Source organism: Oncorhynchus nerka, linkage group LG28 (genome assembly GCF_034236695.1).
Source record: "Oncorhynchus nerka isolate Pitt River linkage group LG28, Oner_Uvic_2.0, whole genome shotgun sequence".
NCBI lineage: Eukaryota > Metazoa > Chordata > Actinopteri > Salmoniformes > Salmonidae > Oncorhynchus > Oncorhynchus nerka.
Genome location: NC_088423.1, coordinates 14,562,848 through 14,587,079, shown reverse-complemented (window position 1 = coordinate 14,587,079; position 24,232 = coordinate 14,562,848). Strand labels below are relative to the sequence as shown.

General features: G+C 43.9%; 1 protein-coding gene across 1 annotated transcript; it reads left to right on the top strand.

Annotated features, from left to right (window-relative positions):
* Positions 1-502: 502 nt before the first annotated feature.
* LOC115112900 (myocardin-related transcription factor B-like) lies at positions 503-22,758 on the top strand. Its single transcript, XM_029639936.2, has 12 exons — positions 503-656; positions 10,367-10,432; positions 10,518-10,573; positions 10,674-10,911; positions 11,187-11,371; positions 12,405-12,545; positions 13,161-13,408; positions 13,954-15,055; positions 15,182-15,340; positions 16,031-16,177; positions 17,998-18,058; positions 18,261-22,758. The coding sequence occupies exons 1-12, from the start codon at positions 503-505 to the stop codon at positions 18,770-18,772; spliced, it is 3,069 nt and encodes a 1,022-aa protein (XP_029495796.2). The 3' UTR covers positions 18,773-22,758.
* The last annotated feature ends 1,474 nt before the right edge of the window (positions 22,759-24,232 follow it).

Below are 24,232 nucleotides of genomic sequence, written 5' to 3'. Positions count from 1 at the left end.
CACCATCATGACGTGATTTCCAGATTATAAGGCAGTAGGGGAACTCTGGATTTGATGCGTTCAGCTTCTTTCTTATTATGACTGTTGTTTAAAACAATTATTTCACTCACACACATGCATCACTAGCTCCTAAATGAATAACATGGGTAGAGAGCTCTTCCAGATGGTAGATTCTATATTAGACCTTCCATACCACCACGCCCAGTATGTTGAGGAGTCATGCCATTCATGCCAACCTGGTAATCATGTTGAGTTGAGAAGAACACTGTTATCCCAGGGCATGTTGTAACATTCTTCACTGTTTTTAAAATGTAGTAGTAAAGGTTGATTCAGCCTTTTTCATCGCTTCCCTGTTCTGTTCTTTGTGTCTTGTTAAAATAAAGCAAATAAACCTGGATCCTCTTCTCTTTTCCCATGCAGATATCATGTGACATCACCGTGCGATGATAACTGCTCCTGCTGGTTGCCAGGGAGATCTTTGACCCCCAGACCCCCTGTGGAGATGGAGCCCCAGGGGCTGTTCGGAGCAGAGGGGGATTGTGGGATGTTGGGTCTGCTGGTGCCCAGTCCCCAGAGTGAGGCGTTTACCCATGAGCTGGAGAAGCTGTCCCTACAGCCCAGTAACAACCTACACCCCCTCAATGAACGCAAGAACGGTGAGTGGGGAGGAAAGACACACACACACAGTGAAACAGACTCAGTGGTTATAGTCAGCATGCATTGCAGGCTAACCATTATTCACACAGCCCAGTTGTTGTTCTGGCAGCTCTATGGGTCTGGCTAAGGCACTGATGAATGAACACATGATTACTGGGTTGAACAGGGCTTTAGAAACGCCATTCTGTTTGCCAGGTCCTAATGACAGCTTAGATGGCTTAAATGAGAATTCCACCCAAAAACGATCTCTCGTTAGTCCATTGTTGATATAGTCCCACATTATTTTTGCATGTCAGCAATAGATGATATATATAAACTCAGCAAAAAAAGAAACGTCCTCTCACTGTCAACTGCGTTTATTTTCAGCAAACTTACCATGTAAATATGTATATGAACATAACAAGATTCAACTGCTGAGACGGGATATTTTGTCAGGACAAGATGCTAGAATATGCATATAAGCTCAGGATAGAAAACACTCTAAAGTTTCCAAAACTGTAAAAATATTGTCTGTGAGTATAACAGAACTGATGTTGCAGGCGAAAGCCTGAGAAAAATCCAATCCGGAAGTGCCTCATGTTTTGAAAGCGCTGCGTTCCAATGAGTCCCTATTGAGCAGTGAATGGGCTATCAACCAGATTACTCTTTCTCCGTATTCCCGAAGGTGTCTACAGCATTGTGACGTAGTTTTACACATTTATGTTGAAGAATACCCGTAAGCGGCTACATTGCGTAAGTGGTCACCTGATGCTCCCAGAGAGATTCTCGCGTAAAATACAGAGGTAGCCATTACTCCATTCGGTCCTACTGAAAAACTAATTTTCCCGATGGATATATTATCTAATAGATATTTGAATAACACCTTGAGGATTGATTATAAACAACGTTTGCCATGTTTCTGTCGATATTATGGAGCTAATTTTGAATATTTTTCGCCGTTTTCGTGACTGCAATTTCCGGGCGATTTCTCAGCCAAACGTGAAGAACAAACGGAGCTATTTCGCCTACAAAAATAATATTTTTGGAAAAAAGGAACATTTGCTATCTAACTGGGAGTCTCGTGAGTGAAAACATCCGAAGCTCATCAAAGGTAAACAATTTAATTTGATTGCTTTTCTGATTTCCGTGACCAAGTTACAAGCTGCTATCTGGACAAAATGCTATGCTAGGCTATCGATAAACTTACACAAATGCCTGTCTAGCTTTGGCTGTAAAGCATATTTTGAAAATCTGAGATGACAGGGTGATTAACAAAAGGCTAAGCTGTGTCTCAATATATTTCATTTGTGATTTTCATGAATAGGAATATTTTCTAGGAATATTTATGTCCGTTGTGTTATGCTAATTAGTGTCAGACGATGATTACGCTCCCGCATGCGGGATGGGTAGTCACTAAAGAAGTACTGCAGTGCATCTCCTCCTCATGGACTGCACCAGAGTTGCCAGTTCTTGCTGTGAGATGTTACCACACTCTTCCACCAAGGCACCTGCAAGTTCCCGGACATTTCTGGGGGGTATGGCCCTAGCCCTCACCCTCCGATCCAACAGGTCCCAGACGTGCTCATTGGGATTGAGATCCGGGCTCTTTGCTAGCCATGGCAGAGCACTGAAATTCCTGTCTTGCAGGAAATCCCGCACAGAACGAGCAGTATGGCTGGTGGCATTGTCATGCTGGAGGGTCATGTCAGGATGCGCCTGCAGGAAGGGTACCACATGAGAGAGGAGGATGTCTTCCCTGTAACGTACAGCAATGAGATTGCCTGCAATGACAACAAGCTCAGTCTGATGATGCTGTGACACACCGCCCCAGATCATGGCGGACCCTCCACCTCCGAATTGATCCCGCTCCAGTGTACAGGCCTCGGTGTAACGCTCAATCCTTCGTCGATAAACGCGAGTCAGACCATCACCCCTGGTGAGACAAAACTGTGACTAGTCAGTGAAGAGCACTTTTTGCCAGTCCTGTCTGGTCCAGAGACGGTGGGTTTGTACCCATAGGCGACATTGTTGCCGGTGATGTCTGGTGAGGACCTGCCTTACAACAGGCCTACAAGCCCTCAGTCCAGCCTCTCTCAGCCTATTGCGAACAGTCTGAGCACTGATGGAGGGATTGTGCGTTCCTGGTGTAACTCAGGCACTAGTTTTTGCCATCCTGTACCAGTCCCGCAGGTGTGATGTTCGAATGTACCGATCCTGTGCTGGTGTTACATGTGGTCTGCCACTGCGAGGACTATCAGCTGTCCGTCCTGTAGCGCTGTCTTAGGCGTCTCACAGTACGGACATTGCAATTTATTGCCCTGGCCACATCTGTAGTCCTAATGCCTCTTTGCAGCACTTTCACGCAGATGAGCAGGGACCCTGGGCATCTTTCTTTTTATGTTTTTCAGAGTCAGTAGAAAGGCCTCTTTAGTGTCCTAATTTTTCATAACTGTGACCTTAAATGCCTACGGCATTTACACACACACACACACACACACACACACACACACACACACACACACACACACACACACACACACACACAGTACCTGTCAAAAGTTTGGACACACCTACTCAGGGGTTTCTTTATTTTTACTATTTTCTACATTGTAGAAAAATAGTGAAGACAAACTATGATATAGCACATATGGAATCACATAGTAACCAAAAAGGTGTTAAACAAATCAAAATATATTTGAGATTCTTCAAAGTAGCCACCCTTTGCCCTGAAGACAGCTTTACATGCTCTTTGCATTCTCTCAACCAGCTTCATGAGGTAGTAACCTGGAATGCATTTCAATTAGCAGGTGTGCCTTGTTAAAAGTGAATTTGTGGAATTTCTTTCCTTCATTTATCCAATCAGTTGTGTTGTGACAAGGTAGGGGTGGTATGCAGATGATAGCCCAATTTGGTAAAAGGCTATGATGAATGGCTCTCATGAGTTTCATCATAGCGCTTGATGGTTATTTCAGTTTTGATGTCTTCACGATTATTCTACAATGTAAAAATAAAGAAAAACCCGGGAATGAGTAGGTGTGTCCAAACTTTTGTGTGTGTGTACACAGCAGGCCTACAAGTCCTCAGTATAGCCTCTCAGCCTATTGTGGACAGTCTGAGCACTGATGGAGGGATTGTGCACACACACATTTATATTTACACACACAAGTATTTTTTTACCCCTTTTTTCTCACTAATTTCATGGTATCCAATTGGTAGTTAGTCTTGTCCCATCGCTGCAACTCCCGTACGGACTCGGGAGAGGCGAAGGTCAAGAGCCATACGTCCTCGAAACACGATCCTGCCAAGCCGCACTGCTTCTTGACACACTGCTCGCTTAATCCGGAAATCAGTCGCAACAATTTGTCTGAGGAAACACCGTACTACTGGCGTCCGAAGTCAGCGTGCATGTGCCTGGCCCGCCACAAGGAGTCGCTAGAGCGTGGTGGGACAAGGACATCCCTAAGTTTTAAAAATATATATAAATATATATATAACAGAAATACTGCCGGTATGACTCATTTTGCGTCATGTAATGCTACATTTAGAAATTGTAATTGCTCAACCGTCGTATGCTTACGCTCACATCTCTCCCTTCTCCCAGAATGCATCACTCCCTTTGCAAGACAGGGCAGATATAGGACATGACAATGACATTAATACATGCTGTTACCTAAATTGTTAACTATCGAGATAACTAGGCTATATGTTTTGAATTTGCTATGTCATTATTTATTTTATAGGCTAGCCTACCCGCTGCTGCAATGCCTCCGCCTGGACTTTTCATAAACATATCAACCCTGTTTGCTGACCAAAAATGTGCTATAAATCGGCAAATGACTCACTAACTAACAAGGAATTTCAACAAATGTGGCTGCGCACGTCTCCGTGATTGAAAGACTGCCAATGCCTCTCAATGCAATAATTCTATTCCGATGAGCTCTTCAGAGATTGAGAGAACAGTGTGCAACACATCACATCAAGAGGGTTTTGATCCAATTCTGATAGGACTAATTGCTTGATATTGTGATTTTTAAAATTTATTTTACTTGTCCATTCGGGACAACTTCAGACTATATTCTGCTTGCTAGACGTATTATTATTATTTTGACTTGTCCCGGACAAGGGGATAAGCATTCATGTCAAGCCCTGATACATCTCTTCCCACACATCACCTGCACTTCAGACATTGAGCAACTGGAGAAACTACATACTGTTAAAAGATTAACCACATGGGAGTTGTGAAAGTATCAGACTCCTTGGAATCCTGGTCAGAATCTCTTACACTCATAGCTGACCTGGACTGAGTTCACTGAGCTGACCCATATCTTAGGAAACATTGCAGAGACTGTCTGTGTTTGCATGTAAACTGTCTGTGTGTGTGTGTCTGTGTGTTAACTCAGCCCTACATAGACCAGTGTTTACATAACACTATTACTGACAGTCTGGTCAGGGTGTTCCCCAGAGGTCAGTGTTATTACTCCATTGAAATGTGAATCAGCCAGACAGACCCTAGTGTCACTTAGCTAGTGTTATGACTTTCAGTTCTCCTAAAATATGCTGTAAGGGGTGATGGGCGATCACTCACTGCAAGGGTTAACTTGAACCAATCCTGTTCTGCCTCTTGTTTCTTACTGATGGGTTGATTGCTACTGACTGATGAGGACAGATACAATCCATCAACTGAAGCATACAGACAGAAACAGTCAGAGCGAGAAAGCGAGTGAAAGAGGGAGGGGGCAGTGGTTGATCTGCCTACACGAGAGAAATTGTGAGAGAGAGAGAGAGAGAGGAGTATTAGAGTAGCGCATTGAGAGAATATCAAAGCATGCATATCCTGGCAGACTTGGAGTCTGGTGGTTCATCTCTCCTGTCGCTCTCTGTGAACTAACAGACTGACATATGGGACGATAGTTAGTCTGTAGCATTCAGACCTTCCAGAGCTCCCTCAGCTCTGTCCTGCGTGGCTGATATTAACTATGGCTTGTCTGAATGTGGAGACCCCCTCCGTCTGCAGGGACCGATTCAGATCAGGTGACTCGCTCGCTCACTCAGCACCCTCTTATTACCTTTGCTTGTTTGTGGTTCTGGAGTATCAATTTGTTGAGACATAGTGTTTTTGGGTAGGGTGTGGTTTAGACCCCTGTATAGGCCAACTGAGTGTATAGGCCAGATACATTAGGAGATTCTCCACTTATTCTGTTTCTTCGGTTGTGGCTTTTTTGGCAGTGGCGCATTCAGTGAGACTTGTGATTCAGGGAGCAAGGGGCATTTCCATGTAAAAAGCTCCAATAGCACTAATATGTGAAGTTTATCAAATGTGGTGTCAAATGAAAGCTAAGATTCTATATTTTGGGGAAATTAATCCCTATATACAGTACTAGTCAAAGGTTTGGACACATCTACTCATTCAAGGGTTTTTCTTTATTTGTACTATTTCTACATTGTAGAATAATAGTGAAGACATCGAAACTATGAAATAATACATATGGAATCATGTAGTAACCAAAAAAGTGTTAAACAAATCAAATATACTTGTATTTGAGATTCTTCAAAAAGTAGCTACCCTTTGCCTTGATGACAGCTTTGCACACTCTTGGCATTCTCTCAACCAGCGTCAATGCTTTTCCAACACTCTTGAAGGAGTTCCCACATATGCTGAGCACTTGTTGGCTGCCTTTCCTTCACTCTGCCGTCCAACTCATCCCAAACCAGCTCAATTGGGTTGAGGTCAGGTGATTGTGGAGGCCAGGCCATCTGATGCAGCACTCCATCACTCTCCTTCTTGGTCAAATAGCCTTTACACAGCCTGGAGGTGTGTTGGGTCATTGTTCGGTTGAAAAGCAAAATGATAGTCCCACTAAGCACAAACCAGGTGGGATGGTGTATCGCTGCAAAATGCTGTGGTAGCCATGCTGGTTAAGTGTGCCTTGGGAACCACACATGCGGAGATAATCTGTTCACCTACTCTGCGTTTCACAAAGACAGAGCTTGGAACCAAAAATAAAACATTTGGACTCATCAGACCAAAGGACAGATTTCCACCGGTCTAATGTTCATTGCTCGTTTCTTGGCCCAGGCAAGTCTCTTCTTCGTATTGGTGTCCTTTAGTAGTGGTTTCTTTGCAGCAATTTGTCCATGAAGGCCTGATTCACGCAGTCTCCCCTGAACAGTTGATGTGTTTGATGATTTTACTAATAAAACAATTTTTTAAACAGAATGACTGCAACTGAATTGGCTACAATGGGAATTCATAGTAGTCACAAACCCACAGTTGGGTCACCTGCTACTGTCCTTCCTTCCACTGGCATACTGTTGTGTTCAGCTCATAACTGTTTTCTTTCTGTCACATGGTCAAATCAAGACTGTTAAACCTCTCCCTCTCTCTCCAGTTAATGTCACCTCTCCCAGCTCTTACTGATACCTAACCATGCTCTTACTAACTGGCTCTTACTAACTGGCTCTTACTAACTGGCTCTTACTAACTGGCTCTTACTAACCGGCTCTTACTAACCTGACACCGAGCAATGCAAAACACCCACCAGAAAACATTTTTGTAACAGAATCCGTTCTATAATGTGGAAAATCAAACTTCTCTTTCGGTGTTGCTGTTAAAAAAAAGAAGTCATTATTTGAATAGTAAAATCTTTTCAAAATCCCATCCCTACTATACAGTAGAGTACAGTAAAGCACACGACTACAGTATCATTTACAGTAGTGTACTGAACTATACTCTGTTTTACTGTACTGTGATGTCCAAACTTATGAAACCTAGACGTCTTTGATTGATTGGTTCAGATTTGGTCTGGACCAAATTTGGTCTTGTTTGGGGGCAGAGCTCATTAGAATAATAGCCAGTGTGTAGAATTATACCCAAATATGCAAAGGAGGATATTAAATATTTGTACCTTTTGTGTACCTATTCAGGATACATCACCATGAAGAGAATAAAATTCACATTTATAAATATGTATTTCTGTATATTACAGATCAGGCAACCTTGATGTCATTCTGTTAATGTAATTTTCTTAACGGGTGTTAATCCACTTCACTTCACCTTCACTTCACTTACTGTAGTTCGATAACCAAAAGTTGTCATGTCATAGCTGAAAATCTTCGAAAATGAATTCGGAGTAAATATTTAAGAGTTTTTGGACAATGTGGTCACATAAAAATACTGAGGTGGACTTTACGGTCATTCTGTTACCACACATTATACTTCCACTGTACTTTGAGTAAATGTGTTTTTGTAACATTTTCAGTGTAAATTGTTAAAAGTAGTCCTTGTGCATAGAGTTGTACAGTTGAAGTCAGAAGTTTACATAGACTTAGGTTGGAGTCATTAAATCTCGTTTTTCAACCACTCCACACATTTCTTGTTAACTAACTTTAGTTTTGGCAAGTCAGTAATTCCACTTTGTGCACGACACAAGTAATTTTTCCAACAGTTGTTTACAGACAGATTTTTTCACATATAATTCACTGTATGACAATTCCAGTGGGTCAGAGGTTTACATACACTAAGGTGACTGTGTCTTAAAACAGCTTGAAAATTTCCCATAAAATGATGTCATAGCTTTAGAAGCTTCTGATAGGCTAATTGGCATCATTTGAGTCAATTGGAGGTGTACCTGTGGATGCATTTCAAGGCCTGCCTTCAAACTCAGTGCCTCTTTGCTTGACATCATGGGAAAGTCAAAAGAAATCAGCCAAGAACTCAGAAAAAAAATTGTAGACCTCTACAAGTCTGGTTCATCCTTGGGAGAAATTTCCAAAGGCCTGAAGGTACCAGGTTCATCTGTACAAAGAATAGTACGCAAGTATAACACCATGGGACCACGCAGCCGTCATACCGCTCAGGAAGGAGACGCATTCTGTCTCCTGGAGATTAACGTACTTTGGTGCGAAAAGTGCAACTCAATCCCAGAACAACAGCAAAGGACCTTGTGAAGATGCTGGAGGAAACAGGTACAAATATATCTATATCCACAGTAAAACGAGTCCTATATCGACATAACTTGAAAGGCTGCTCAGCAAGGAAGAAGCCACTGCTCCAAAACCGCCATAAAAAATCCAGACTACGGTTTGCAACTGCACATGGGGACAAAGATCGTACTTTTGGAGAAATGTCCTCTGGTCTGATGAAATAAAAATAGAACTGTTTGGCCATAATGACCATCATTATGTTTGGAGGAAAAAGGCGGAGGCTTGCAAGCCGAAGAACACCATCCCAACTGTGAAGCACGGGGGTGGCAGCATCGTGTTTTGGGGGTGCTTTGCTGCAGGAGGGACTGGTGCACTTAATAAACTAGATGGCATCATGAAGAGGGAAATTGATGTGGATATATTGAAGCAACATCTTAAGACATCAGTTAAAGCTTGGTCGCAAATGGGTCTTCCAAATGAAAAATGACCCCAAGCATACTTCCAAAGTTGTGGCAAGATGGCTTAAGGATAACAAAGTCAAGGTATTGGAGTGGCCATCACAAAGCCCTGACCTCAATCCTATAGAAAATGTGTGGGCAGAACTGAAAAAGCGTGTGAGAGCAAGGAGGCCTACAAACCTGACTCCGTTACACCAGCTCTGTTAGGAGGAACTTATTGTGAGAAGCTTGTGGAAGGATACCCAAAACGTTTGACCCAAGTTAAACAATTTAAAGGCAATGCTACAAAATACTAATTGAGTGTATGTAAACTTCTGACTTTCCCACTGGGAATGTGTTGAAAGAAAGATGAAATAAATCATTCTCGCTACTATTATTCTGACATTTCACATTCTTTAAAATAAAGTGGTGATCCTAACTGACCTAAGACAGACAATACATTTTTACTAGGATTAAATGTCAGGAATTGTGAAAAACTGAGTTTAAATGTATTTGGCTAAGGTGTATGTAAACTTCTGACTTCAACTGTATGGTTTGTCAAACTTTGCAATGATTATTTTTTGTTTGGCTGTCTTTTAAAGTGAAAATTTGTAATCCGTGTCATTCTGTTACTGTGGAATTGCCCAAAGTGGATGGGAGTTTGTTTCTCAGGGTCAGATGAGGTGTCGGTCTGTTTGCTCAGAATGACTCCGAGGTCACAGGCTACTCAGCATTCTGTTAATGCAGTGATGTGTCACATTGGGAGGTTTCGCCACTCTAAATTGTACAACTCAATGCATGTTCTGTATTGAGGTAGTAGGGTTGTTTTTGATCTGGGGAATCAATTTGGTTTCTTGGTTGCAGTAATGATGTTTATTGTAACAGGAAGGAAACACAGAGCTGTTATGGTAATCAATGTAGTCAAGTACATTTTCGCTTTTTTCGCTGTTAAAAAAGAATAATTCTCGCATGTTTAGCCATTTGAGATAAAATCGCAATTCTCCCTGATTTCTGTTCCTGTACAATTTTCCAAGGACCAAAGAATGAAACAGTTTTAAGGAATGACATTATTGTTCAGATAAGGGATTAAAGTGAGACCAGTCACGTTCTTAATGAATGGACGGACTGGGTTAGCAGAGGACATTCCTTTGGTCAGTTTTATGTGGTCACACTGCTGGCTAGAGTGGAATCGAGTAGTAGTTGTTGGTGGCCGTGGGGGTCCTAACTCCCCTGGTATGTGTCTAGTGGTCTATCAGAACCGCAATCTGCTCCGAAACCTCAGTTACTCATGATGACTCCAGACCCTCCGATGCAGGCCGTCTGGTTGTTTACTGAAGGGTCTACCCTTCTCTCTCTCTCTTCTCCAACAGTCCTTCAGCTGAGGCTACAGCAGAGACGTACCCGTGAGCAGCTGGTAGACCAGGGCATAATGCCACGTGAGTATGGGCACTGCCACTTCATATAGTCATAATGTAATTATCTGTCTGTTGATGAAGCTGACATGTGTTTCTGTCCATGCAGCTCTAAAGAGCCCAGCAGCATTCCATGAGCAGATACGTAGCCTGGAGAGAGCCCGGGTAAGAGTTCAGCCTTGCAAATACATTCCTTTAATATATTCAGTAACTTCTTACATTGAAATTACTTGACAATGCCCTGACCCCCTGTTCCCTTCCCCAGACTGAGAACTTCCTGAAGCACAAGATTCGCAGCCGACCAGAGAGATCTGAGCTGGTCAGAATGCACATCCTCAAGGAGACTGGGGCAGAGCCCTCCTTGCAGGCCACCCAGATGAAGCTGAAGAGGGCCAGGCTGGCTGACGACCTGAATGAGAAGCTGGCTCAGCGCCCCGGTCCCATGGAACTGGTAGAAAAGAACATTCTGCCTGTAGAACCCAGCATCAAGGAGGCCATCATTGGTGAGGGAGAGGAGAGAGAGAGAGGGGTTGAGAGGAAGATGGTGATATGGAGCCGTATGTATCAAGTCTTAGTGTAGGAGTGCTGATTTATGATCAGTTTTGTCTTTCTGGCTCATAATGAATAAGATTAGATGGACAGTCGAAATCTGATCCTAGATCAGCACTAAACGGGCCCAGATCACACAATTCTTAGGCCTCTTCATTCACCTTTCTCTCTTTTTAACGTAGCCCTTAGTTAGTGTTCTGTATTAATGTTGACTGTGTTGGTCCCTCAGTAAACTACCCCAAAGCACTGGACGCCTGCGGGTTTGAGGAGGACAGCGGGGATGCCCCGTCTCCAGAGCAGCCGGCCAGCCACGAGTCCCAGGCCGCCGCACCCTCCCCTGGGGAATCCCGGGCCCTGGAGACCCCCTGTCCACCACCGCTGCCCACCATAACCAACAACCATACCATCCTACAGGTAGGGACTAGGGAGGATCTTTATCCACTCAAATATCCTCTTGAAGGACAATACATATGCTTCATCATACCTAGTGTTGCAAAGGGAGGGTATATTACAGGAAACTTTCTAAGTTGACCAGTAAACTACCAGAATTTTGGTAGCTTTCAAGGTTTTTGGGGAATTGTAAAATTATGTCTAATGGCTTTTTAGGTTTCTGTAATTAAAATAATCATATAGCATGATTAAAAAAAATGTATGACAAGGCTGTAAAACATAAATATAAACCAGTAACTTATTCAATACCATTGGTGTCCCATGTAGGTTAGTGGGTAGGGCGTGGCACTTGCAACGCTGTGAGTTTGATTCCCATGGGGGACCAGTATGAAAATGTATGCACTCACTACTGTAAGTTGCTCTGGATAAGAGCATCTGCTCAATTACTAAAATGTAAATGTAATAATGTGTTTTAATATGAGGGTTTCAACATGGAACATCCTTTATAATTTGTATACACTTATTTATTTGACTATGTCAATATGACTTTGTTGTAAATGTTTTGGCGCCAAACTAGCAGTTGTGAAAAAAGTTAGTTGAAACGTTGCAGAATTAGTAGAAAAATAATGCCATTGTTAATTAGATGCTTTTTTCATTAATTAGGCAGTTTTCTCTTGAACCATATGGTCTAGCCACTAGAAATGCATAGACAATATGGACACAGGTATAAAAAAATGAATATTATAAATTACTGAAGATTCCGTTAACTTTGGTAAATTACTGGTAGCTTTGCGTCCCTAATATATTTTTTATTTATTTTACCTTTATTTAACTAAGTCAGTTAAGAACAAATTCTTATTTTCAATGACGGCCTAGGAACAGTAGATTAACTGCCTTGTTCAGGGGCAGAACGATAACGATAATACCCCTCATTCTTTGTCTACCCCTGAAGGATTGTAATAATTCAGAATTGAGCTAAATAAAATTAACATGAAACATAGGCTTACCTGTCATGACTGAAATGTTAATGTTTTCCTCTCTTCTTTTTCTGTCCCAGCCCTTCCCTGTTGTCACCCAGGCAACAGCAGACTTCCTCAAAGCTCTCTCCACCAATGAGCCACCAGTTAGTCGCCCAGCTCCCGCACCTCAGCCAATCACCACTGTTGCTTCTCAAAAGCCAGGGCCCACCCTAGTGAAAGTAAGCAGGCACATTATTCTGTCTACTGTTTAGTGAAGTAGACTTTCCAAAAATACAAGTTCACATGGAGCTTTTATTTCAGTCTTAGAACTAGCATTGAATACAAATCGCTGAATAAATAAAGGTGTTTTACATTTTTAAAATCTTTCTGTACTCAAATCTGAATTCAATCATCTTCGTTATTGAAAAATACGGTGCTTAAGTCACTTCTAAACACATATTGTCAGAGTTGACCCTGTTCATTAAAACAAGTATAAGACTAACCAAACTACTATAACCTGTGAAATGGGAGACAACACACAGCCAATCAGTTGTACTAAAAGACACCAACTGACCTTTCTGCCTTTCTGCAGACGGACCCTGTACTTTACCTGGGTTCATTTCTTCAGTTCTTAACTGGATTGTGCCCAGTGGTAAAAACATAACTTTTAACCCAAAAAGGAAATCCTTTTTTAGATGACTGTTGTTTTTATGTCAATGTATTTTAGTTTTTATTTTGTGTAGAGAGCATCTCGTGTCATATTGTTATGCAATTATGTCTTATATAAATAACTTGTAGCTTTGAAGCATGTGCATCTTCTTTATCTTGGCGTTTCTCCTCCTCTCATCCCACAGCAGAGCCAGCCCAGGCAGCCCGGGGAGAGGAATCACAGTAAGAAGGGCAAGGAGCCCAAGCCCCGGATCAAGAAGTTAAAGTACCACCAGTACGTCCCCCAGGACCAGAAACAGGAGGCCAGCGAAGCCCCCATGGACTCATCCTACGCCAAGATCCTCCACCAGCAGCAGCTCTTCCTCCAGCTGCAGATCCTCCACCAGCAGCAGCAGCACTATAACTACCACACCATCCTCCCAGCACCCTTAAAGTAGGATATTACTGTAATTTCAGGGACAAAGTATGTTCATAATCACTTCTGACACTCCTAGGGGCAAATCCTAAGTTCTACTTTGTCAATGGGAGACCAAGTGAAAATGTTATTTAAATGGACCGGATCCGTCTACCTGTTGTTCAAACTAAGGTTTACAAGAGAACGTTATGTTAGCTGGAAAGTACCTAAAAAGCAACCCAGCTGTTGTTGTTTCCAATGGCCCAAATGGCAAATGGACAATTAGCTAGTTTCCAATAACAAATCCTCTGTAATGATATTAATAACCTGCAGGATGTTGTCTTAGTGGGAGTCCAAGGCCCATTAGAACTGTGTATGTCAGTTATTGTTGGAACTCTGCATTGTTCCATTTACTGACTGTGTACTGAGGCACCAGGCAGAGGAACCTCCTTAGTTCCCTTCATATTGCTAACACTCTTTCTCTCTCTCTCTCCCACATTTCCCTTCTCCCTCCTTCGTCATCTCTCACTCCACCATCTTTACTCTCCCTCCTTCCCCTTGTTTTGCTTCCTCTCTTCCTTCAGGCCTGTAGCTGAGGGTCAGAGCAGGGCTGTGAACGGTCTGCCAACCTCTATAGTGGTGTCCCTGCCGCCTGCCGTCACTGTCCCGCCTCCCACCCCTGTCCGCCCAAACAGCCTATCCAACCGCAAGCCTGGCCACCTGCCCCCCAACCTGGAGGACATGAAGGTGGCCGAGTTGAAACTGGAGCTGAAGTGGCGAAGCCTCCCTGTGTCAGGGACCAAGACTGATCTCATTGAGAGGCTGAGGCCTTACCAGGAGAGCACCAGCACCCCAGCTCTGACCCCCGGCCCGAACACCCTTCCATCCTCAGTCCCCACGGAGGTTAGCTCATCCCCCGCACTTTTCCTAGCTGCCCATCAGTTGGCACCAGAGAGCATGAGCTCCACACCCCCAGTATCCCCAATCCCCACATACCTCTCCACCTTTAGAGACAACAGAGGGGTGTCCGATCTATTTTGCGACCCCCAGAGGGTTAGTCTCGGTCGTGCAGGCGTGGGGATGTCCCCCCTGAGGCCGGGTGTCCCGGAGGAGAATGACCCGCGGCTCCATGAGAAGGAGCGTCAGATCAAGGAGCTGATGAGGAAGCTGGAGCAGGAGCAGAGGCTAGTGGAGGAGCTGAAGATGCAGCTGGAGGTGGAGAAGACCCAGCTTCTACAGGGACCCTCTACAGACCCTGTCCCCATGATCCAGATCTCCAACAAGGTCAAACTGGAAGACAGGGTCCTCCCTAACTGCTCAGCCATGGTTACTGCAAACATGGCTCTACAGACTCACCCTCACTCTCTTTCCACTGTGGTGAAGCTGGAGGATGTGCTCTGCAACTCCCAGCCCCCGCACCAGCCCTACCTCACCCCCACCCTGCCCCAGTTCTTTATCAGCCACCAGGGGGCAGTGTCCCAGGTTGTAGGTCAGCCTGGCACCCAGACCCTGCTTGCAGCCCAGGATAGCACTACTCAGATCCTCCTGCCTGTCCTCCAGGCTACGATATCAAATCAAGCCCCAGGCCTGATCCAGGCCTCAGTGCCCCAGGTACACACCACCAAGATGGAGACTCGGCAAGCCTCAACTCAACAGCAGATACAAAATCATAACCACATGCTGCAGGTAAGTCAGATCACACCATGGACCAGTTCCTGGAAAATATGGATCTGAAACCTGCTTGAAATGAGATCTAGTAGAATTGGTGATGAAGTTAAGGTTAACCCCTTATTGTGTGTCTCTCTTCTACAGACTTTCACAGCGTGCAACGGCCCTGGCTCTGGGATGGTGGAGAACCAGACAGGGCCTGACATGCATCCTCAGTGTTTCCTGAGAAGCTCCCCAGATAACAGGCTCTCTCCCCGGGGGGCTTCACCCAACCCCATCCTCTCCAATGGGCCTGTCAACAAGGTACACTTAGGTGTATTATTGGGAAAACATCATCCTCTAGGCTAAATGTGATGCAAAATACACATTGTAAACCATCAACCTTTCCAGTTCCGCTTTCTCCCTCAAATCCTGTTAAATCTTACATTGGTTATATGAGTCGTTGTTATAGACAAGGTAGGCTGTGGTGGTTATAGACAAGGCAGGCTGTGGTGGTTATAGACAAGGCAGTCTGTGGTGGTTATAGACAAGGTAGGCTGTGGTGGTTATAGACAAAGCAGGCTGTGGTGGTTATAGACAAGGCAGGCTGTGGTGGTTATAGACAAGGCAGGCTGTGGTGGTTATAGACAAGGTAGGCTGTGGTGGTTATAGACAAGGCAGGCTGTGGTGGTTATAGACAAGGCAGGCTGTGGTGGTTATAGACAAGGCAGGCTGTGGTGGTTATAGACAAGGCAGGCTGTGGTGGTTATAGACAAGGCAGGCTGTGGTGGTTATAGACAAGGCAGGCTGTGGTGGTTATAGACAAGGCAGGCTGTGGTGGTTATAGACAAGGCAGGCTGTGGTGGTTATAGACAAGGCAGGCTGTGGTGGTTATAGACAAGACAAGGCAGGCTGTGGTGGTTATAGACAAGACAAGGCAGGCTGTGGTGGTTATAGACAAGACAAGGCAGGCTGTGTTGGTTCAGTGTTTTTATATTCCTTCTCTTCCTCCAGTCCCCCTCTCCGTCTCCATCCCAGCCCAGCTTCATCCTCCAACCCTCCTCCCTCGTGACCCAGCCCCCCATGACAAGGGAGCCCCCTCGCTACGAGGATGCAGTCATACAGACACGCAACCTGAAGCAGGCCAACAACCTCACACAGGTGAACACACATACTCATACAGTGGTGTAAAGTACTTAAGTAAAAATACTTTCAAATAGTTTTGGGGGTATCTGTACTTTACTGTTTCTATTTTTGAAAACGTTTACTTCACCACTTTCCTAAAGAAAATATTGTACTTTTTACTCTGTACATTTTACCTGACAACCAAAAGTACTCGTTACATTTTGAATGCTTAGCAGGACAGGAAAATGGTCCAATTCACAGACTTATCAAAAGATTTGGCGGACTCACTAAACACACATGCGTTTGTAAATTATGTCTGAGTGTTGTAGTGTTCCCAAGTCTAAAAAAAGGAGGAGTTCGGAATTCGGCCACCAGCTGCATCGAGTACTGCAGTGCATCTCCTCCTCATGGACTGCACCAAATTTTCCAGTTCTTGCTGTGAGATGTTACCCCACTCTTTCTGCAAGTTCCCGGACATTTCTGGGGTGAATGGCCCTAGCCCTTACCCTCCGATCCAACAGGGTCCCAGACGTGCTCAATGGGATTGAGATCCGGGCTCTTCGCTGGCCATGGCAGAACATTGACATTCCTGTCTTGCAGGAAATCACGCACAGAATGAGCAGTATGGCTGGTGGCATTGTCATGCTGGAGAGTCATGCCAGGATGAGCCTGCAGGAAGGGTACCACATGAGGGAGGAGGATGTCTTCCCTGTAACCTACCGCATTGAGATTGCCTGCAATGACAACAAGCTCAGTCTGATGATGCTGTGACACACCGCCCCAGACCATGACGGACCCCCCACCTCTAAATCGATCCCGCTCCAAAGTACAGGCCACGGTGTAACACTCATTCCTTCGACGATAAACGCGAATCCGTCCATTACCCCTGGTGAGACAAAACCGCGAATCGTCAGTGAAGAGCACTTTTTGCCAGTCCTGTCTGGTCCAGCGACGATGGGTTTGTGCCCATAGGCGATGTTGTTGCCAGTGATGTCTGGTGAGGACCTGCCTTACAACAGGCCTACAAGCCCGCAGTCCAGCCTCTCTCAGCCTATTGCGGACAGTCTGAGCACTGATGGAGGGATTGTACTTTCCTGGTGTAACTCAGGCAATTGTTGTGACCATCTTGTACTTGTCCCGCAGGTGTGATGTTTGGATGTACCGATCCGGTGCAGGTGTTGTTACACGTGGTCTGCCACTGCGAGGACGATCAGCTGTCCGTCCTGTCTCCCTGTAGCGCTGTCTTAGGCATCTCACAGTACAGACATTGCAATTTATTGCCCTGGTCACATCTGCAGTCCTCATGCCTCCTTGCAGCATGCCTAAGACACGTTCACGCAGATGAGCAGGGACCCTGGGTATCTTTCTTTTTATGTTTTTCAGAGTCAGTAGAAAGGCTTCTTTAGTGTCCTAATTTTTCATAACTGTGACCTTAAATGCCTACGGTCTGTAAGCTGTTAGTTTCTTAACGACCGTTCCACAGGTGCATGTTCATTAATTTTTTATGGTTAATTGAACAAGCATGGGAAACAGCGTTTAAACCCTTTACAATGAAGATCTGTGAAGTTATTTAGATTTTTACGAATTGTATTTGAAAGACAGGGTCCTGAAAAAAGGGACTTTTTTTTTGTTGATGAGTTTAGTATTTTACTGGGTGAATTTCACTTTTAGTTGAATCATTTTCTATTAAGATATCCTTTACTTTAGTATGATAATTGGGTACTTTTTCCACTACTGCACTCATACAATAACACACACACATTCATAAATATATGAGGTGCTCTCCGAAGTCCCGAGGGAATGTATTGCTTTTGGTCATGCATCTCCACCCCCTTACCTTATTGTCTCTTTCTCAGGTTTCCACGGCAAATAGCCAGCAGATGGACGACCTATTTGACATCCTGATTCAGAGTGGAGGTGAGAGTTCACAGCATCAGGAAAGGTTTACACCTTTAGCTCCTTGTCCTAACCCTGAAGGGACTGACTTAGTAATGACTATCTGGTCTTTTCATCTCTGTAAACAGTGATAAGGCTGCACTTTCTTTTTCGACATTAACATTAAAGAAGCCTGTGTTTTAATATAACTGCTGAATTTCTCCCCATCTTCTGTTTCGTCCAGAGATCACTCCTTTCATCCAGCAGCCGGACCTTCTGTCTCTCAGCACCAAGACTGTTCCTGTCACAGCCAACATCACTACCCTCCCTGTCAACACCGCCCTGTCCAGGCCTCCTCCACAGATCCAGGTTGCTCCCCCTCCCATCTCGCCCGTCGACCCCCTCCATCTCCCAAGCCTGGCCTCCATGACCTCAGACAAGCTGTTGGAGGCCTTCCTTGAGGGAACCCTGAACGATCTGTCCCCAACCACGGACCCCCGCACCCTGGGTCTGATCGAGGATCTGCAGTCCCAGCTTCTGGATCAACCCTACTCCCCCATGGACACCTCGGAGCTGTCCTTCTGCGACTCCATGTCTCCCCCCTCCTCCCTCAATATGGGCATGTCTGACACAGCCCTGGACAACATGGAGTGGCTGGACCTAACCATGCCGCCCGGCCCCGCGGGGGGGCTTACGCCACTGGGGATTCCTTCAGACTTCCTGGATACACACGACCTGCAGCTGCATTGGGACTGATGGAGAGATGGCTGAGGACAAGGATGGAGTGGAAAGGAGGAAAAGGATGGAGGGACCGAGAGAAGAGGAGGATAGCAGTGGTTGAGGAAATGAAAAAGGATAGAGGCACTCAACATAAGAAATCCGGACTTGGTTAGTCAGGTTATAGTCCTGGTGCATTTTAAAACTTTATTTTTTAATACAAAATTGTCTTGTTTATTTTTTGCTACCCTGTCCTAGGATTGGCCAGCCGGTGATGGGGGCATTGGGTGTTGCTTAATAGAGTAGTGGGGCCAGAGCCAAATGAACAAGGATGCAGACATTATGGAAATATCCTGTAAATGATGGAGATATTTCAATCAGAACAAGGTTAGATGTTCCCTCAGCCCTCCTGGAGTTTTCATTGGGTTGAACTCCTGACAACTCCTGACAGTCAGCCTGTACGGCGGTCAGCTTGCCTTGCAGTGAACACGTGGATGTGTTAACTTAGCATGCGTTTCACATCAGTCATATTACAGGGTCTTCATCTACAGCCATTTCTCTGTGGACGCATGCTGTTTGGTTATTACAGATCTGTTGTACACAAGCCACGACAGACAGCATAACTGACAGATGTAAACCTGACAGAGTACAAGGCTGTGTTTAACACTGGTCTTTTATTGCAACATACCTATATTTGGGGTTTCTGACCCTTCTGATACATATTGTATTGGTTGAGACAGTTGGACTATTTTAAGCAATGAACTGAACTGACGACGAGAACAAAATCACTCCTATTGGACAAGGAGGAGTAGTCTCCTCCCACTATGAGCTATGCACTAAGCCTTACATCGCCTTCATCTCACAAGGAAATGTGAATCACAGATAATGATTTTGTAGATTTAATGGTTTATTGAAACAATGTTGATCCACTTGTTGGTTATCTCAGTGTACTAGCGCCTTCAGTTCAAGTCTAAGTTGATCCATCTGAATGTAAATGGAGACTTTACATTGTTGGCAGCTTTATCTTCCGAAAGACAACTGATGTATCAGTGGAGAGGGACCAAATATGGTATCACACAGGTACACTACATACAGGTTAATGTGTGTACTTACTGTATGCTAGCCTGGTTCCATCTCTGTTTGTGCTCTTGCCAACTCTGTTACTCATTGTCAAGCCAGATATGTTTGGCATAGCAATGAGTGAGAAGAAGTTGGCATGATAGCCTGAGTGCCAGTCTTTTTGTGCCAACTGTATTCTTCCGTGTTTGACATGTTTTAATGTGGCTGCATGACCTCTGGAGAACAGAGGTGTTATACTTTTCTGTCTGTCCTGAATTCTGTCTGTCAACTCTCTGCACTTTGTCTCTGTGTGTCAGTGGTTCTGTCTCTGTGTGAGAAAGTATGCATGTGTCTAGAGCTGGGCGAAATGGCCTAAAACCAGGGGCGCAACTTTGGTTTTAGAAGTGGGGGGGACATAATAATGACTATTATTATTACATTTTTTAATCCAGTCGAATAATCACATTCAAATGATAAAACGGAGGGACAAAAATGCAATTTCAGAATGTGGGGGAGACATGTCTGGATTTCAGGTCTGTCTATAAAAAGGCCCTTTTTGTTACAAATGTAACCATAACCATGCATAATGCACATTCACTAATCATGTAGCAGGCATTATAGAAAATGAACACGGGTCTCAAACAATCTCTCAAGCACAAGCCCACGTGCTCGTGAGTATTCAGCTAATATTTCTATTTCAAGTTTAGCCAATTTTGATCTAGTTATAATTTGACCAGTTCTGAATTCAGCTAACAAGTCAAAACCGTTGTAATTGTTATAAACACAACCTGTCTGTCTCCAACTGTTTGAACAGCATAGTAGCCTGTCCACTTTGTTCAGATGTTGAAATCAAGTGGTCTACCTTATTTTGCAGAATGAGAATGAGTTGCCAAATCCTTATATAATTGTTTTATGTGTATTGCATATTTATAAAACACAGACTAAACAGCTAGTATAGCAATCTTTATTTGACTAAAATGCTGCTAGCGTTACCGTAATGCGTGCAACAAACTGAGCATTCATTTTCCAGAATGAATGTTCATTGTTACATCTGTTTTAGAAGTGTCTTCTCTGCACGAAATTTGAAGAGTTGAAACGGTTCGAAAGGTTTACAACTTCTCTATTACAGTAAAATAGTATCTCCATGTGTTTCGGTGTCCATATGACTGATTTATGTTGGACCAAACCTCAAATGCAAATAACGAGTTGAAACCATTTGACAGAGAGGGAGAAGTGATATCTCATCGTTGTTGTTGTGAGTGGTGGCGGGAGGTCCTTGGGAGAAAGAGGTGAAGCGAGAGGCTTCACTCTCGCCAAAATCTATCCAAAATAAGCCCAATGCATTTCTATGCGCTTATTTTGAACCTGAGCTTGTCGCCTGCCTTCCCGCTTTTGTGACAACGACTCCCATTGTTAGGGCTGAGACATGATGATCTCTTCATTATATACAGATCTCTGGTGTAAATGGGAAGGAGCGAACGAGACGAGATCAAAAAGACAACATGGGAACAAGCGGACATAAATGCTCATAAAAATGAAAAATAAAACTTGATTTAACTCGAATTAATGTTAAAAACAAGAATTCGATATATTTGCCCAGCCCTATATGTCTGTCTATAAGTAAGAGTCCCTTATGTCTGTGTGTCTGCATGTGTGTCAGGGTGTCTTCTTGAATGCACGTTTTAATAAGTGTCTGATATCGGGCTATATTTGTCTCTGTCGCTGAGTTGGCTGCAACTCATTTGAGTCCTCTTCATTTCTATGAAGTTGGACGTTCATCAGACAGCACTATCTTTGCCAAGTGAGCACATTATACAGGCTGAGATTTTAAAAGGTTTGGCTCACAGAATAGCTTTTCTCTGACTGTTCCATCTGTCCTGTTTGGTTATATGGTCAAAACGCATACAGACACCCCCAGTGGTGTGCCCAGCATACAGGGTCAACTACAAGGGACTACGCTGTAGCTTCTGTCATAGCTACCATTTTGTGGATGAATTCTACCATGAAGATGATGATTATATGTATGAAACATTGAAACTAGGGTTGTGTGGTTCTTCTACCTGGCATAGCATGCCAAACGAGTTACCAATATTCAGTATCTCAATCCAAATATTATTCTGATCAATATTGTATAGAATTAATACGGTTGTACTGTACAGCACTTTAGAATACCATGGCTTTTATTTTTCTGTCATTGTTCGAACAATCATTCTTATCCAACAAGTCAAACATGAATAATCACCTGTGGGCAGGTAATAATGCCAAATACTGTACACACGGTCTCTGGCCATTGGGAACCAAATATTCGAGCTAGTAAGGAATTATTTGTTTTTCAATTGTTCAATTGTTGCCTAACATCAGTTAATATCTACTGTTGACCAACAAAAATGATCGTATTTCTAAAATGTTACAAAATCATTTTTAAAAATCTGTATATACGCAAGAGGAATATTACTGTAAATTACTGTAAAGATTACTGGCCAATTGTGCGCCGCCCTATGGGACTCCCGATCACGGCCGGTTGTGACACAGCCTGGGAATGAACCAGGGTCTGTAGTGACGCCTCTAGCACTGAGATGCAGTGCCTTAGACCAGTTGGTGCATTTTTTTTATTTTGTCAGTACTTTAGAACGAGATGTCAGAGTACAGCAGATTCGTCTTCAGCAACTGTCATATCAACATGTTGATCATTGCAAGCAAATATTGATTTGGGCCTACCTAATTCTGTGTTTTCTGTACTGTCTCGCATTCAACCGCTGTTCTTTGTCTGAATTGTTGTAACTAGTAAGACATCTGCCAAGTCTCTGTCATCCTCTGTATGCCATACATACATTTTGCACATTGTGTACATATTTATATAGATGTCATGCATATTTTTATACATGTGTAGCACAGCCATGTGCTATTTTGTAAATAATATGAAACAATATGTTTATATATGTACTGTATGCTTTTAGGCGTCAATAAAACATGGTTTATTGTGAAAGTCTCCTAACATCTGTGGCTGGAGGCTCACGTGTGATTTGGTTCTGGGCTGCTGAGATTATTGTGACCGTACATTTTTACTGTGAATATCTTTTGAACTGTTCAGTTGTCAAAGCAAACAGCATCATACTCCATTGTATTATTATGTAAAAGTAGGAAAACATTTTAGGAATTATTACATTTAGAAGTGATAACATGTAGTTGCACAAGATTAATCAAAACACTTGAAGGAGAAAAGAACATTGTTGTTTATAATCCGGTCTGTCAACAACATTTGTCAGGTTTCTTCGGGGGCGTTGACCTTTTTCACAGTAAAGAAAGGGGGAAGTAGAATATACAGGCCATTTGCATGACCAATACGTTGATTAGGCTTCAATAGTACCATTCTGATACGCTCTCTGGGAAGTACCAACATATATTCTCTCCAGAATATGCATTAAATGAGTTTACAAGCACGATGAAGCTCTGAACAGGCTGCAAGAAACATTCCCAGTTGAAACAGAGCCCAGTACCCTGAAGGGAAGCAGAAAAACAGACAAGCACACTAGGCTACATACAGTGATGCCCAAGACCAGCTGTTCGTAAAATTGAGACAATATTCCTTCCGCCTCCCCCCAAAACAATCTAGATTCTATTGTCCCCAAGTAACTGTTCTTCTCTAGGAAGTAAGGATAGAATTAGCCAATGGTAAATAAGATACATGGACAATGAAATTACAATATAAAAGAGGGAATACAGTGTCAATAACTGTCAGTAATTGTTCTATGGGTGTGTGTAGGTGAGAGGGTGTGAGTGGGTATATGTGTGTGGTTGTCTGTCACAGAAGGTTGGTGGCACCTTAATTGGGGAGAACAGGCTCATTTTAATGATGAGTGGAATGATATCAAACATGGTTTGCAGGTGCTTGATGGCATTCCATTTGCTCTGTTCTGGCCATTATTATAAGCCGTTCTCCCCTCAGCAGCCTCCTGTGGTGTGTGTGTGGATATGAAGAGGAGAGGGAGGGTAAATATGTGTCGGAGGGGCGGGAAAGTGATGCATAGAGGGGTTGGGATAAACTTGGCCTGGGAGGGTAATTGAGGGTCAGGAGGAGAGGTGGTGGAGTAAGGATGGGAGGTGGGGATAAGCTTGGCTTGGGGGTAAGGGGGAGTAAGGATGGGAGGTGGGGATAAGCTTGGCTTGGGGGTAAGGGGGAGTAAGGATAGGAGGTGGGGATAAGCTTGACTTGGGGGTAAGGGGGAGTAAGGATGGGAGGTGGGGATAAGCTTGGCTTGGGGGTAAAGGGAGTAAGGATGGGAGGTGGGGATAAGCTTGGCTTGGGGGGTAAGGGGAGTAAGGATGGGAGGTGGGGATAAGCTTGGCTTGGGGGGTAAGGGGAGTAAGGATGGGAGGTGGGGATAAGCTTGGCTTGGGGGGTAAGGGGGAGTAAGGATGGGAGGTGGGGATAAGCTTGGC

What these genes read in the sequence shown, in the direction of transcription:
- LOC115112900 (XM_029639936.2), top strand. Translation starts at nt 503, where the DNA reads ATGGAGCCCCAGGGGCTGTTCGGAGCAGAGGGGGATTGTGGGATGTTG. An exon ending in ATCATAACCACATGCTGCAG is followed by an intron (nt 15,056 to 15,181) that starts GTAAGTCAGATC and finishes TCTCTTCTACAG; the next exon opens with ACTTTCACAGCGTGCAACGG. An exon ending in CCAATGGGCCTGTCAACAAG is followed by an intron (nt 15,341 to 16,030) that starts GTACACTTAGGT and finishes CTCTTCCTCCAG; the next exon opens with TCCCCCTCTCCGTCTCCATC.